General features: G+C 39.0%; 2 protein-coding genes across 13 annotated transcripts in view; both read right to left on the bottom strand.

Moving 5' to 3' along the window:
- Positions 1 to 80: 80 nt before the first annotated feature.
- Positions 81 to 7,613, bottom strand: LOC106160681 (uncharacterized). The gene is made up of 9 exons (XM_087009719.1): positions 7,066 to 7,613; positions 6,805 to 6,862; positions 5,533 to 5,632; positions 4,619 to 4,800; positions 4,245 to 4,280; positions 1,838 to 2,020; positions 1,264 to 1,404; positions 779 to 922; positions 81 to 353 (listed from the first exon to the last, which is right to left on the bottom strand). Exons 1-9 carry the CDS (start codon positions 7,111 to 7,113, stop codon positions 295 to 297), a joined length of 951 nt encoding a protein of 316 aa, XP_086865845.1. The 5' UTR covers positions 7,114 to 7,613; the 3' UTR covers positions 81 to 294.
- Positions 7,614 to 9,673: 2,060 nt separating this feature from the next.
- Positions 9,674 to 17,088, bottom strand: part of LOC106175168 (tripartite motif-containing protein 2) — a 55,270-nt gene continuing 47,855 nt past the window's right edge. For 11 of the 12 annotated variants that reach the window (XM_087008648.1, XM_013557030.2, XM_087008653.1 and 8 more), the window contains 2 exons: positions 12,755 to 14,956; positions 9,674 to 12,385 (listed from right to left, as the gene is read on the bottom strand). In XM_087008648.1, coding sequence (XP_086864774.1) covers positions 12,233 to 12,385; positions 12,755 to 14,956 — 2,355 coding nt within the window. In that variant the 3' untranslated portion in view covers positions 9,674 to 12,232. Of the gene's footprint in view, positions 12,386 to 12,754; positions 14,957 to 15,950; positions 16,977 to 17,088 lie in introns of those variants that run through there. The other variant, XM_087008650.1, reaches the window with a different exon arrangement.

Genomic DNA, 17,088 nt, shown 5'->3' with positions numbered 1-17,088 from the left:
CTTATATCAAATTTCTTCCACATTTGTCATAACTGGCAAAGAAGGAAAACAAATGCAATGAAAAGCATTTTTTTTTCATTTTATTCACATAAGTGCCTAATTATTGCTCCGTTACAAAATAACAACCAGAAAAACCATGCGTCATTTGGAATTCCAACATCAATTAGTTACTACGTTACTACGATAGCTATGGTGGTTATTTCTGCGTTATCAACCAATGAGGAGTTCAGTTTCATTATCAACCAATGAGGGGTTCCGTTTCATTATCAACCAATGAGGGGTTCCGTTTCATTATCAACCAATGACAGGGACCGTTCCGTTACCAGCATTGGACACCATGTTGTACCAAACCACTACAATATAACAATCAGAAGAAATTCAAGTTATAATTGTGCAATTATGATATAAAACGGTCGTAAACCAGTGCATGGTCAAAGAAAACATAAGACTTACCATTACCATAAAATATGTTATCTGATCTTGCACATGAACTGTACATATGTACGTACTAAAGTACTATATTCCTGTCAACCTGCGTTTTTGTCTTGATGTGATGTTGATTAACTGACTACGGAGTTCACAGGACTAAATTTTATGAGGTTCATGTAAGAAAATCTGACTTAACTATCCAAAGCTTATTTCATTGTCTTGGCATTTTGATGACTATACATGATAAATATTTCAAATTCATAACCTATCGAAAAACTGCAATATATTATTGATAGTTTTAAGTATTAAAATAGGGATATTACACCTGGAAAATTGAAAACCAACATACCGTCATAAACGGACACCTGGTCGTCGTCCTCTCCACACACCTGGGTAGCGTCTCCCTCACACCTGTCCTCACACCGCTTACGACCATATGCCGTGAAATTGAGACCGGTCTTGGCGCAGTAACACTCGTCTCCGTCCATAAGACCTACAGAAACATTTGTCATTTTTTAACTTGAATAAAAATGAATAGATTTCATTTTCTCGAAAAACAGCTGCAAAGGGATGCGTAGACAGTTTTTTTATCGAATCCCAACTAGCAACTGTGCTGGTATTTTTGATTATCTCATCTTTACTCAAAAATGGAGCCAAAATATACTAATTACCGTCACTCATGTTTAGGCCTATATACATTTTCAAAATAATTCCAAAATGAAGAATATCTACACCACTATGGTTTCCTCGTCTAATTCTTGCAATGGGCACAAGATGTATATAAATAAAACCTGTCTTGAAAGTGCTGTTAAAGAATGAAATTTGTTGGTGTACCTGCAAAGCTGAAACCTTCTGTGGAACACCTTGAGATACATTTCTCCACTGTCATGGCGTCATCACTCCACTCAGTGTTCAGATCAAACAAGAACGGCTCAGTGTCCTCATTGTCAAAACAGCCAACATAGCCGGGAATTCCTGGAGGGGAAATTTTGAAATTGAAATTGAATATTTTAATCTTAAGTGATGTCCTTTATTTTATCAGGGTAAGAAACTGTCTGCTTTTTATAAAAAATATTTTGTTGTATTTGTTTAACTGAAATGTGATTTTGCAAGCCCTCCCCCCTCCAACTCTTAGTAATACATACATATCGGAAAATACAAACTGTACATTATCCTATCATTCTGTAATGGTTATTTGGCTGAACTTAATTTGTGTGTGATAGAATTGTAAAAATATAATCCCTTTACCATCAGTTTTTCCCTTTTTTACATAGAAAGGAATATTCGTTATCTATGAACATGTCATATAAACGTATTTTCATTTTCAAGAAACCACATCACGTCAATTGATTCATACAAAAAGAATGTGATAAAATGCAGATGACCACTCCATCAAGGAAGTACATACGTTCACATGTAGGTAAGGCTTGGTCCCAGACAGGCTTCCCCATAGGTGGTGTGACACAGGTGAGTGACCTAGGCCCACACAGCCTGTGGCCGTCATTACACCTGAACGTTATCATGGCGCCGTCAGCCAGAACCATACCCTGCTTGATCTCGCCGTTTGGTATGGAAGGGATCTTGGGACACTCTTTGTGATAATAATAATAATAATAATAATAATAATAATTTCTTTACCAGGCCTTCCCAACTACCAGACTCGGCACCTACGGGTCCAGAATAAACCGGTATATCTGACCACACTACCCGTTTTCAAGGTGTGTGTCAGATCGCATAAAAGAGTATCATACCCTATCACAAATTCTGTAAGCCTACCTGTCATCCGGGTATCGCGCCTCGTTTTTGTCAAGTAGGAGTCACATGAATACAACAGACGACTCCCTCAATCAGGCCCCCGTTTCACAAAAAAAACTTAAGTCGGTTTCCCTGACTTAGGGCTTGGTTACCAACGTAATTAAGTCGTTACGTCACTAAGTCCCGTTTCACAAAGAATCTAAAAGGTCGCTTACGTCGTTTTTTTCTTAGCTGTAAGTCGACGATGTCAAGCCTCCTCGGGAGGAGACTTAAGTCGGCAAGCTCAACTAAAACTCGGTAAATGAGAGCATAAACAACAAAAATTTGGAAAGAACATACCTCCTTCAAGATATTGTGTTATAATATCCTTGAATAGTACTGACATTTATGGAATATTGAAATAAAAAATAAAATTCCACTTTACCCAGCCGATCGCGTGTTTGTTTATGTTTTTGACTGCTAGACGTCCCTCAGTAGTGTTCCACGACAAGCTAATGTTTAACTGTTGCTTTGAAGTTGTATTGAAGTTAAACTAATCAATAAAGTTCAAAAACAAACTTTGTTTGTGTTTTGGCTGACTTTTATCTTTGATAAACGATCGTTCTCGGCCGAAAGAGGCCATGAAACGTCATGTCTTGTGAAACTTTTGCAATTTTACACCTCCTTTTCTTGAAAAGTTTCTCGTGCGCGTCGACTACGGTAAGCACGCCAAGCTAAGACGTTAGATTCTTTGTGAAACACTCCAAGTCGACTTCAGCTAAGTCGACCTAGCTAGGCCACCCAGCTCGAGTAAGACGTCTACGGATTTAAGATTCTTTGTGAAACGGGGGCCAGGGGGTGGAAACGAGCTACTTATATGATTAAGACGAGCCTAGCCGTCAGTACCGGTTATTGTTTTGTGACCTTGAGGAGCAATTAGGTTTGGTCGTTGCGGCACGCATCAACAGTAGTTGAACTACCACACCTGGGTCTTTTGTTTTTCACAACTGTTCACTCGTCATCGAGGCGCTTGTTCAAGACTACAGGCTGATATCTACTAGTACTACCAGTGGCTTCATTAGTAACGTTCCCACAATACTTAAGTTTTCTGTCCGTGCGTACAAACCCTGAAAAAGGACAGCCTCGCTGACGAGAACAATGGACGTTTCTCACCCCTCTCTAGGATTACCCCTGCCCTCAATCTCGTCCATCCCGGTAGTCACAAAAATATTTAACCCCCGACAGAATATGCTTCTGCTATCAAAATTAGGTATAGGCCTACTTTTCTAAATTAATATATAAGTTTGCAAGTTCTTATTTACAAAACATCAATGGCTATGTCCGAACCTAAATTTTATGTTAAAAATTGCGGTACTGTCAGATTTGAGCATAAACAGAGAAAATTGCAGCAGCGCATGAATCTAGATGAGATGCACTACTTTCCAACCCCGCTTAGGATCATTGCTATCACATCGCGCACCAGGCAAAATCGGTGTGGTGGCTGATACTCTGTAATGCGATCTGACACACACCTTGAAAGCGGGTAGTGTGGTCTGATAAACCGGTTTATACTGGACCCGTAGGTGCCGAGTCTGGTAGTTGGGAAGGCCTGTTTACTCACTTATAAATTCTCTTTACTCACTTATAAACTCACTTATAAAAATGGCAAAGCGTGCTTCGGCAGCCTTAAATTTTCAGTATTTGTTTAAAAACAATACGATGGAATATCGTCAAAACTAAATGCAATGCATTCAAATCGAGTAAAATTTAAATTGCAACTTAATTCCTAAATAAAAACGGGAAGCTGAATTAAAAAAAAAAAAAACCCTCAGAAACTCCATGTGCCCATTATTTCTATGTACATTGAGATGAAAATTACCGCTTTTCTTTGTTAAGTCGTGGCTGCACTTTAACTTTGTATGCTCTATTTTTGATAGTTTAAGTCTTCATTTAGGCCGCCGGCATTCTGAACTTTCCGCGGGATTAATGTTCTTTTACAGCCAAAATCTGGTTATTATTTAAAATGTCATTTATGATACAAATAATCTTTTTGAAAAAAACCCATGAACATATAAACGTACCTGCAAGTGCGCCAGAGGTCGCCACTGTTGCTGACACTGTAAACAATTAACGCGATAAAATAAAAGGTGAAACTTAAACCAGTTTTTATATATGCAAGAAACTTCATCACTGTAGAAGAATGGTTTCTTCAGGTCCCTAGAAGTTCTAAGAATCCTAAATGTATATCTTTGATATCCAAACGTAAACTGATAGTCTGTAAGAAATTGCTTTACAGTACAACCCAAAAAACAATTGATAAATCTATTTGTTATTCTTCACTGCCTTCACTAGGAAAATCCAATAATCAGTTGACGGAAAGCATAAGATACCGTAACAAAATGCAAGTGCAGGGAGTAGTGTAGGTTGCCTTTCCGAATGACGTCGCCCCACTCACCGTTATAAACTGACACCTCATCTTCCTCTCCACAGATCTGCGCATCGTCTCCTGCGCATTTGGTTTTACATTTCTTGGTACCGTATTTCTTGTAGTTGGCGTCGGCTCGGCCACAGTAGCACGTGTCTCCGTCCTTCAGTGCTGCGAGGACATAACCTTCCTTCTGACAATACTGAATGCACCTGATGGGGTATAAATATTAATGATGTTGATATTAGTAACTGTCCTTAGTCTTATTTCAGCACTAGCGGGATGTGTGAATAAAGTTCGCAGCACCAATCACAAGTGCGCATTTGGTTTTCCGTAATTTATTGTACCGTATATAGACATGTATACTATTGTGGTGTGGTTGCCTGGCCCTTGATTGGCGTCGCTGAAATTCAGGTAAGCGTGTTGGGATATTCTTATACTAATAGAGAGCGTTGTGTCTGAAACCACCTGAAAGTGGGGCTTCTTACCGTTTGGCAAAAGTGGATGAACCGGGTGTCACGTGGGTAAAAGAAGATAAACGTTAAAGGCAATAGACGCACTGGTCACTGTACGTACAATGGGGTATGTAACAGATGGTTTGGTCTCATGTCCTATGAGTTTTTATCTGTTAAAGATGTTGATCTGATCTATATGTAAGAATGTAAGTATATATTTTGTAGCCCCGCTGGATACATGAGGATATTGTTACTTTTTGTTATTTACTTTAATTGTTTGGTTTCAGCGTAATCATTCAACATCTATGAGGTGATTACATCTGTGATGTAAAACATTTCTTATGGATAATTTACTGATGCATATGGACAATAATTCAAATTTAACAATTTAAATTTAAAACCATATTTTCTTTTCGCTCAAAATGATGACAAAATAATAATAATAAAATGCACACACACACGCGCACGCACGCACGCACGCACACCTACTTTGTAACGGTCATTTTGTCGTCCTCCCACTCTGAGTCTTCTTCAAACATCGTGTCATCGTCGCCTTTGTCTTCATAACAACCAAGATACCCGGGGATACCTGAAATACCAATTTGTTCTACACTCGGAATGTGTCTTTTGACAGTCTCAGTAACGTTTACGGTGGTGTATGCCAGTCATAGGGCGCCTTCAGAGCAATTTGATCCGAGGACTAACAGATCCGCGGATCAAATACGGCCCACCCATTCGAAAGCTGGGCACATAATCCCTTAATAGACAGTGAATAGATTCCCTGCGGGATTACGTGGTAATCTTTTAAGTGGGTCGGCCATATTTGACTCGCGGATCTGTTAGTCCACGGATCAACTTGGGTTGTGCATGCGGCCATGGAGGCGAGCGTCGTTCACTGTACACTACTCAACTCAGGGACTTGAATTTTTGGGCCCCATTCCCATAAACTTCATGGATCGATCCAACTCTGAGGGGACTCCCGCTAAGTGCAACCAGCTTAAATGCATGACACGCGCAGAAAATCATATACGATTTCATCGTGTAGCGTCCGTGCCAAATGTAATCTAGTCTTCAGAAAGACTTATGCGTTGACACCAATTTCTCACCCGTAATGTATCTTCGGGAACGCTTTATAAAGAAGAAGGTCCAGAGGGATAAAAGAACCACTCTTTTAGTTCGGCTTTGACAACTTTCACAACAGAACATAGGTGCTCAGAATATAAAGTACTGTATATAAAACTGAATAAAATACACGTCTCAAAAAGCAGACAGACACACATACAAAAAAACTCTTACTTATCTTGCAGGAAAATAGGCCTGCAATATCGACTTCCTTACACCTGTGACCATCTGTTTTATTCATTTTTGGAAAATAAATTATGACAAAAATTGCATTTTTTTTAATTAGGTCTTTTCAATTATGCCTACTCCTTGAACTCCAAACGTACAGCAAGTTAAAACATCAATCAACAAGTACAGAGGGGTGACAAATGCATTGCACAACCTGTGTGAATAGTGCGCTATGTGAACTGGGTGACCCGTTCGTAAAAAGTGATTCGCGGTTAATTGCCAGTGACAAATTTTCATGCTAGGACAAATCACTGGTCTATAAACCTGTAGTAAAGACACTAACTTGACATAACCAGTTTTCAACAAAATACTAATCACAAAACCTAACACATCCAGCGGTTGTTCACTTTAAAGCAAAATGGTGGACCACGTGTGTCACCCCTCTGTATTTTGTATACTATATATAGCTACCTCCAGAGGCTCTCTCCGTACGCTGGCTGTACAGGGAAGGGGGGCGACCGTCGGCGACCTGAGAATATTTCCTCCAGAATATAAGGTTGGTGATTGTTTTGAACGTTTTTAACTTAAAGTTTTAACTAATGCTTGGTCTTACACGTACAATATATACGGCTCAAAAGTTAACAAATCAGTCACATTTACTATGATCTAATAAGACGAATGTGATGTCCATATTATGTTAAGAATAAACCACATTTAACAGAAAAAACTTACTTTGCTCAAAACTAGCAAGAAGCCCACGCAGAAGATAGGAAACTTCATGACGGCGACTTGGTATGTGACACCACTACACTACTCGGGTAGACCGTGAACTGCTTCACATAATACTCCAACCTGAGATAAGGAGCGTCTGATACCTCAGCTGCGCGTCTCACCTTTATCTTACAGTAAACCAGGTTTCTTACCACTAGATCTATTTATTGCTTATTCGATTTGATTAGTAACGACACTGAAAACGTGATAGTTTTAAACTGTTAGCCTGTTTTACTATTGGAAACATTTTCTGCAAATGTGAGGAGCAAATAACAAAAATTTATTTCCGTTTATTTATATAAATGTTACATATAAAGTGGCGCAGTTGTGTCACGTGACGTCAGACCTAAACTAGCGTGAGAGATGACATATAATCCACCATGATAACCATAAAAATTCAAACAGAAAAAAATTACGCGACCTCGTGTACCATATTCTCTTTTTTAACATCAAAAAGATTAAAATCGCTCAAAGCAATAAAAAAAATGACTATTTTCGCTTTAAAAAGTTAAAATACGCTTACACAGTCGCTAACCACTTAGAGAGACACACAAAAACATCAAGACATTTTCTCACTCCTGACAATAAATAAATAAACGAATAAAAATAATTAATTAAACGTTCAGATGGCAAAAGATACAAACTAGATCAACAAGGGGATGTTCTACCTGACGGTGACTGGTGTCCTTGACCGACGCGGGACGTGACGTGTAGGGCCTACATTGTACACCTAAACTTTGAAGACAGGTGACACGACATTTTCTCACTCATGGTGTTACCTGTCCTTGAACCGAACGACATGCCAGTATACATGTACCTTAATGTGTAAATATATTTATTAATCGTCCACAGATACATGTACATCCTGTAGTTACATGTGCACTGCTCACCCTTCCCTTGTCTATTGGAACTATATTGACACTGTGAACAACTTTTATACAACGTTGCCAACAAACCCTTTAACTGAAAGCACCAATATAGACTCTTCTTGTTGCGATATAAAATGAATAAAACCCTGAATTCTCTTTGCGCATATTTTAATCAAACAGTATTAATTTTCAATGGCAATAAACGCTTGAATCGTCTTGAAGGGCACTATTCACGCAGAAGATGGGAAACTTCATGACGGCGACTTGGTATGTGACACCACTACACTACTCGGGTAGACCGTGAACTGCTTCACATAATACTCCAACCTGAGATAAGGAGCGTCTGATACCTCAGCTGCGCGTCTCACCTTTATCTTACAGTAAACCAGGTTTCTTACCACTAGATCTATTTATTGCTTATTCAATGTGATTAGTAACGCCACTGAAAACGTGATTGTTTTAAGGTGACTGATAGTAAAAGGACCAAAGTCATAGAAACAAAGCCCTGGGCTTATAAGTTTTTATAAAAAATTAAAACAAACTTCCCAAAAGGCCAATTAAAGACGGGGATTAAGTACAGTGTCCAACTGTTTACCTGTTTTACTATTGAAAACATGTTCTGCAAATGTGAGGAGCAAATAACAAAAATTTATTTCCGTTTATTTATATAAATGTTACATATACAGTGTCGCCGTCGTGTCACGTGACATCAGACCTACACTAGTGTGCGAGATGACAGATAATCCACCATGACAACCATAAACATTCAAACAGAAAACAAAAACAGATTTTACCCGCTCATTATTTCTCTTTTAACATCAAAAAAATTAAAATCGCCCAAAGCAAAAAAAAAAAAAAAAAAAGGCTATTTTCGCTCTAAAAAGCTAAAATAGGCCTACACTAACGCCGTTAGTAACCACTGAGGGAGACGCACAAAAACATCAAGGCATTTTTTCACCACGAAGAATAAATAGATAAACGAATAAAAATAAATGATTTAATTTTCGGAACGCAAAAGATACAAACTAGATCATCAAGGACATGTTCTATCTGACGGTGACTCGTGTCCTCGACAGACGCGGGACGTGAGGGTACACCTGCACTTTATTGACAGGTAACACGATATTTTCTCACTCCCGATGTAACTTGTCCTTGAATGGCACGAGTTACCAGTATACATGGACCTTAATGTAGAAATATATTTATTAATCGTCCATAGATAGGTACATGTGTACCGTTAACCTGCCCCGTACTCTCGGGAACTACATGTATATCTAGAGTTTTTGTGAACAACTTAAATAGAACGTGTTGAGAAAAACGTTGACAGCAAAACTCAAAGCACCGATATAGATTTACGAAATAAAATGAAATAAAAACCTGAATTTTGCACACATTCTTCCCACGCGTTTTTTTTTATTTGCACGACACGCGCATGTACAACTGTAGCATTAGTTTTTAGGGACAATAAGCGCTTAAAATTGCAGAAATAACTGACACATTTTTAAAACTTTGGAAGTCGTGAGAGTCACATATTCTGGTTGTAGTTTCCCTTCGTTTTAAGACTAAGACACAGCATAGAGAGGTAAGCGGACCGGGATTCCAAAATCTGGAATTGCTTTTTTTCCTTGACATGATTATTCGTTCTTTGTGAATTTGTTTATTTATTGATGAGGTGTTGATAGAGTAAAATGAAAGTACTGTCACAGGTTGAGTAGTTTATTTGACTTTTATGAAGCAAATGACAAAATACATCTTAAACTAAAAAAGAGAAAAAAATGTCATGGAATTTCTTTGCACGTGACCTGATGTTCCACAAATTGCATTCGGCATTAGTCACAAAATAACCAAAAACACGTATACTTCACGTTAACTGAAAACAACAATAAACATTACAATAATAATTATCGGCAGGTGACAACCAAAAGTAACTAATTTCTTTTTCTTTGTGGTCTTTCCAGACACATGATGTGCTCTTTCCTAATCAAGAAAAGGCGTCTTATGATTGTAAAATTGAGAATATCAAGTAAATCTTTTGTACACCAAAAGCGTGTATGTTCTTCCTTCCTTTCACCACTTGGTACATGTAAGTAAACATTTTTTTAAGTTTCACTGTTCTAAGTCTAAAGGTACTTATTAGGTATAAATTACCAGTTTAGTTTGGATTGGAAATATGTGAATAAATACATGTTAGTTAGGACAAGTGGCATTTATATTCTAAACTGTTATTACTCCATCCCAGTAGAGTGCAGGAGAACAGAGTGGGGTGCTAGAGTGAACTGAAGGTTATCCAGTTATAACTATGGAAAGCCTAGCTTCTGAATTCTGCACATTCTTACAGAAATTAGTTAACAAAATAAAAAGTTTAAGTCAAGTGCAAGCATTCTGTAACTAGGCCCCTAACTTTACACGTCCTAGGAAGCACCACAGCAATTACTACATGTAACTGCCAGCACACATATTTTAACTGTATCCTCACATTTATACATTATATTTGCATTGACCGCACTGCCCTTTGACAAAAATAACATATTTACACTATAAACAAAAATACACCAAGGACCATGACACTGTACAATAATTTGATCCTAGCCATTTAGTATGCAACAGAGAAGATTTCTCCAGAATACTTTACATATTTACATTACTAAGCTCTACAATCTGCACAATTACAATACACGGATCATCGGTTAATGATATGAAAAGTTTACTAAGACTGCCACAATGAATGATCTAAACACATTTCTGACAGTGAAACACCTCTCCTAGGAATACGAAATTGAATTCTGACACATATATGACTGATTCCATGTAGCACAGTAAACTCTTACATATAACATGGAATATGGAATTGAAACTATAATGCACAGTGGTCCCAGGTAAATTCTTTTTTTTTTCTTCAAATTGGATGCAAAAGATATACATAAAATGTGTGGAATAAACTTATCCATATCTCAATTTTGAAATCCTGGCGCTGCTAGTGTGTGAAGCAGTCATCCTGAAATAACATTTACCACAGAGAATATGGCTTTAGGGTGGAGGTATAAGTTGTTCTGGTTTTCCTGGAATCCGTTCTATCTACCTACTGCACAAGAGGGACTACTTATTGGCAAGCAAACTAAGAGCAAAGTGTTCATATTTAAAGATCAAATAGTTACATGAATGAAGATATCATTAATAAATAACTAAACATAACTAATGAGACAGCAGCTACATGCAGTAAAATGAACCAGGCATGAGCAACCACAGCTCTCACAGTCTTCAGACTGGCTTGGTTATCTCTATGGCATACAGTCAACACTTATAAATTGTCTATTAATTTACCTGACAACAGGTGCTACATTGTCTCTTTTATACATGCAAGCAACATGGCTTTACATTAACACTGTCACTAGTTACCTACTATCACATCTGCAGTATTGATCATATAGCTGATATATACAAGTACATCTGTAATGCTGTCAATATGTACCATCTCAATACACACACCAAAACGCTTAATTTACACCATAGACTAGAAAACACGATACATTTGCACTTGCTCTTTGTCCCCACTTTGAAAGTTGGGCTAATCCAAATCAACTTGAGACTAGAAATACACCCATTTAGAACTTTTCTGTGCCTTTGTGATTACACCCACATCTTATTAATGTACAAAGGTTCCTCCTTAATAGCCTACTTCATGTATTTTAATGTTTTTCAGTTACCCCTTTACTATACATTTACAGAAAAAATGAGCAAATATTACAAAATATCCATAAATAAAATGAAAAAAAAAAAAAAAAAAAATCAAAACATGGGCACTGTTTTGCAGTCTTCTGTGCACTATGATAGCAGGTGCATACCCCCCCCTCTCCCTCTCCCTCCCCTGGATTTTAACATAGCAGGGCCACTCTGTAGATCCTTTCATGGCACTTGATAATTGTCCGTCTCTGCAGAAAAACTATGATGGATTTCACAAAACACTTGATCATGCTACGGGCCTTAATGCATTGGCTGCTGGAATAGCAAGTAGTGCTCTGATGTTCATCTCTACTGAGGTGCGTTTCTATATTGAATGTCCCAGTAACGCCATCTATAGGCAGGTGTGGATACCTAGCAGTGGTCAACATGGAACAGCAAATCCCTGATTTTTACAAATATTTGGAAGAATTTTGTAAGGATATCAGTCAGTAGGTCAGTCCACTGGTCAGTTGGGTGAGGCTGACAGTCTATTATTCCCAGCCAACCAGGATGTCCTCTGAGCAGGGAAACCAAGATTTCTACTGGAGATATTTGTAGATCTTGAAGCAATGGTTGCCAGAGTCAGAGACCACCACATGTCCGTCACTGGTCACTGCCACCCCCTGGGGACCGTACAGGGGGTCCGTCTGAGTGTTCACAAAGGCCAGGAAGGAACCATTCTGGTCAAATACCTGGGAAGTAAGATGATATATCTCAGAAAAACTGGACAAAGTGTGAGCATGGTACTGATATTCATAAACACCAACAGTTCTCACAATAAGATGTATTAATATTTTTAAGATTTAAAGTTTTTACTGGTAAAAAGGCAATGATTTATGAATCACTTTACTTTTCCAATAAAAATTAAATGTGATTAAATTAAATTAAAAGAAAACAAATGAAACAATTTTCAGTGACTTAATGAGATTAAATTAAAAGAAAACAAATGAAACAATTTTCAGTTACGAAAATCAATGTTTTCAAAATACAAGGTAGGAGTATTTAAACTGGGATAATTAACTAAATGAAAATGACAAAACAAAACACAAAGCTGTCCCCACCTGTAACCTAGAGTTCCCCCAGTCAGCCGCAATGATGTTCCCCTGTTTGTCTACAGCCACCCCTGTGGGAGCATTAAACTGACCCATGCCCTCTCCATTGGAGCCAAAACTGAACAGGAATGTTCCCTCACAGTTGAACACCTTGATGCAGTGGTTGTGGAAGTCAGAGATGATGATGTCATTGTTGCTGTTGACTGCTACGTAATGTGGGCCAGCAAACTGGTTCTCCTCATTACCTCTGGTACCAAACTTGTGGAGGAGTTTCCCATTAGACTGGAAAATGTAAATGCTGCTTCCTTTGTTGTCCACAACAATGATGTGACCATTGTTGTCCACTGCGACACCCTTGGGCCCAATAAGTTTTCCTGTTCCGATCTTGTTGAGGTATTTGCCATCAGGAGAGTATATGCTGACCCATTTGTTGTCGTAGTCTGCCACTAAGTAGTTGCCGTTGGCGCTGACTGCCACTCCCGTGGGGCGCTGTACCTGCCCCGGGCTGCGACCTCGAACACCAAACTTCATCTTGAAATCCCCCGAGTTAGTGAAAACCTGCATGTACTGATTGTTGCTGTCAGCCACGATGATCAAACCTTTGGGAGTGGTGCACAGGCCTTGGGGATTGCTGAACTCCCCTCGGTTCCTCCCCTTGGCGCCAACTCTCAATATCAAGTCATCATCAATGGGGTTACTTCTCCTATTTGACGACTTTGAGCTGGGTGGCCGCTTGGTTCCCTTCTGCTTGACGGCTAGCGTCTTGGGAATCTTGCTTGCACTGAGGGGTCTCTCACCACTAGCTGGGGGTGGGTAGGCCTGGACACTGAAGGGAGATCCCTTGATTTGTTGACCATACAACCTGATCTCCAGCTGATAGGAGCCATCACTCGGCACAATATACGTGAGGTCATAGGTACCGTTGTTCTGGTCTATGACAGTAGGAGTGAAGACTTCACCATTTGTTGATGTGATCTGTGCAGTGAGTGAACAGTGGCCGACCTTGAGCAGTTCTCCATGGCGGTTCTTAGTGGTGACAGACAACATGGCTTTCTTCCCTGTGTAACACCTGCGCAGACCTTCTCCAGATGCTGTGGTCTCAAACGCCACCGCGCTGTTGGTTTCCACTTTGCCAACTTTCTCCACTACTTCAGCAACATCTGAGAAATTGCAATCGACAAAGCTGAGAGATGGATTCTCCTCAGGCATACACTGCACCTCTAGAGCAGAGAGATCGCTAAGTTTAGCTGTCATCTCTTTCCTCATAAGCAAGATATCTGTCTCACTGCCATGAGTGAGAGCTTTCTCCGTCAACTGACAGCAGTCATTGATATTAGTCAGAATGTCCAGGAGAGTTTGCTTCTGTGAATGTAGGGTAGCTTGCTTTACTTTGTGTGTGGACTCCAGGTCTGAGAGCAACTTGTTTCTTCGCTGATCGATGAGTTCATTAAGTGCATCGAAGGCATCACTTATCTGCATCTCTGCCTCCTTGAACTTATCACAGAGCGCAGTGGACACACTACTGACCACAGTAATGGCGTCTTCGATCACAGGGATACGGGCCTGAGCATTGTGGATCAAATTCCTGAGAGCTGATTGGTGTTCCTGTATGGCGTCTTCCATTGTCGTAATTCGGTGGTCGTGATGCTCCAGCGCTGTGCACTCCTCACATACTGCGGTATCACAGGAGGCACAGTAAAACTTTAACAACTCTCCCTGATGGTTGGGACACACAAGCTGGGGCAGCATTCCTTCTTTAGACTCAGAAGGTGATAATTTATCCAGGCTGACTAGATCATGTGTCTGTAAGTCAACATCTTGTTTGTGTAGCTGTGAGCAGGATTCACAGAGTGAGTGGTTACAGTTTGTGCACTTTGTCTTGGCCACAGCACCACTGTCACAGCTGGTGCACAACTGAGGGTTCTCCAGCATCTCCATCAGGTTATTAATAAGGAAATTAGACTGTAGTCCTGACACCCCTTCCTGGGGTAATATTGACTGCTGCCTGCACAGAGGACAGCTAACAGAGAGACTCTCTAAGGGAATGTAGTCGTAGAGACAGAGTTCACAGAAGGTATGGAGACAAGGCAGTACCTTGGGGTTGGTGTACTGCTGTAGACAGATACCACAGCTCAGAAACTGCTTGTGGATTTGTTTGACCACATTAATGTTGCTGGCCATCCTGGTGGAGTTAACTGTTGCCATGACGACCTGGAAAGATAAAACACAAAATTAAGTCTTTGTTACTGGGTAAGGTTGCTATGGTGGTACAGGTATTGATGTCACCTGTTTACATTGGGATAAATTGTGACTGAAACCGAACTGACTGGCACCAACTTATGACAGTCGACTGAGCAGTAGATTTGGACCAGGAGCAGGGTTTAACTCTGTGTAATCTGGAACCTGATAATGTCAATAAGTCTATTCTTCTTCTAAGACAACCATGTGAATACAACCAAGTATTAAGATAACAATACTGAGCTCGTGGAAATGACTGGTTTTCCTATACTACATGACCTGTAAAGATAAACTGTGGGAAGTAACATCTGTCTGGATAACATGTTAACATCTGAAATAAAGATGACTGGTTCTCATAATGGATTCATTATACTTATATCCTATTGAACTGTTCAGTTAAAAAAAATAAATGTTGCAATATATGCTTTTGTCATTCCCTTACATGCTTTTATATGGTTAAGCATCCATAGCAATCTTAAAGAGCACATCCAAACACAATCAGGATGTTAGGTACATCTATCACAATCACAATGCATCTTGTGGATAGCTGAAGATCTCTTCTCTCATATCACAGTTCACAACATGTAGTCTAAACAATGAAATGTGGTTTACAAGTTTTATCAACCTCAGCCTTTTTACTTCACAGAAAATGTACAGATAAACTTAGAAAGCAACTTAACATTATGTAGTTTCACTACAGCTGGTTGAATTCTGTGACCAACAACATACAAGTTTTTTTTTTATGATGAAATAAAGTCTGCTCAACTGGATAGATCTACATAATCATGTTAAGCCTATCTGAAGTAATATTCACTCTGAGAAAAGAACTAATTCAGTCTGATGTGTGCTGTAAATTAACTTAGTTAAATCTATCAGAAGGTGCTAGAACCAATTATATTGAAACACACATACAGAAAAATCTTCTTACTTTTTTTCTATAAATTACTTGAAACACTGATTGAGTTACCTTTGAACAGTGCAAATCACACTCCAGTGGCAATACACTGGCTCAATACTGCAGTTCACAAGTCCTTCCTTCTCTTATTGCACAATACAAAAATATAACCAGCCATTTCAAGGCCTTCAGTAAGATGTCACCTCCTGCTCTGAGAAGCACCTTTCTGACCCATTGTACACAGAATAATCTTTTGATTCAGCAATTTTGTCCTTATATCTAACTCCAGTCAGGCTACAGGCAATAGAGCAGTAACTTTAGTTGACAAAGTCTGGTGTCATGGGGTCAAGCCTCTTGACTTAAGCCTAAACTCAAGCATTCAACTACATAAACCCTGCGTCTCAGCATGCCGTTGACCTGTACATGTCCTCTATTGAAAGCGCTGACAATTTTGTGTCTCAGATTTGTCAAGGTAACAATGTGTTTCTCATGCAGACTTATTACTTGACTAATGGCAATGTAGTCTGTTGGAGAACAAAATCACAGCTGCTTGCTCTTTTATACAACACTCCCCACTCTGTGAGACTGAACTGAAAATTGATCAATCTTTATAATCTTAGGAAGTATTTAATCCCCAGAGCAAAGTTTCTGGTTTTATCCTCACTGCAGTTGCTAATAATACCCCATCACTGGAGTAAGAGGTTGTGACAAATATTGTTAAATTCATAAGCTACAGGTAATTCAGTGACTGTAATACAATGAAATACAGGATCCACTTTACATGCTGTGTTCTGTCTCTCTTCATACCATAAGTTAAGTTTATTAGAAGAAAAAATCTTGTATCTTGAGAAAATGGGTTCTGGTTATTTCCTACCAAGAAGTCAACACATCTGGTCGTTGCACTACTTCTTTTCATTCCAGTGACAATAGGGATCTTCACCTTAAGAGACCAGATTAAATCTCTAGTTGTTTCTAAAGTTAACTTGCTCATTTGTAATATACAATAAGAGACACTTCAAAAATCATACCTACACTAAGTCTTTGAAAAATATTTGAAAACATACATTCATATTAACAAAGAAATAATAACTCTGGCCACTCAGACAGAGGTATTGATAAACCTTAAATTTTAAAGTCCATTATATGATTCTGACATTTCAGCAGGCTTTCATGATCCTGGCAGACTAAAGAAGCTTATTGAGAAAAATAA

Source organism: Lingula anatina, chromosome 3, assembly GCF_051362555.1.
Source record: "Lingula anatina isolate TDL-2025a chromosome 3, LinAna3.0, whole genome shotgun sequence".
Lineage (NCBI taxonomy): Eukaryota > Metazoa > Brachiopoda > Lingulata > Lingulida > Lingulidae > Lingula > Lingula anatina.
Note: the sequence above shows the minus strand (reverse complement) of the source record. Positions and strands in the feature narration are given on the sequence as shown.

Bases quoted from the DNA above. Each gene is read 5' to 3' on its own strand.
- LOC106160681 (XM_087009719.1), bottom strand. From the start codon at position 7,113: ATGAAGTTTCCTATCTTCTGCGTGGGCTTCTTGCTAGTTTTGAGCAAA. The intron at 6,863-7,065 runs GTAAGTTTTTTC...AAATATTCTCAG, and splicing joins TCTTGCTAGTTTTGAGCAAA to GTCGCCGACGGTCGCCCCCC. The intron at 923-1,263 runs GTACACCAACAA...ATGTTTCTGTAG, and splicing joins AGAAGGTTTCAGCTTTGCAG to GTCTTATGGACGGAGACGAG.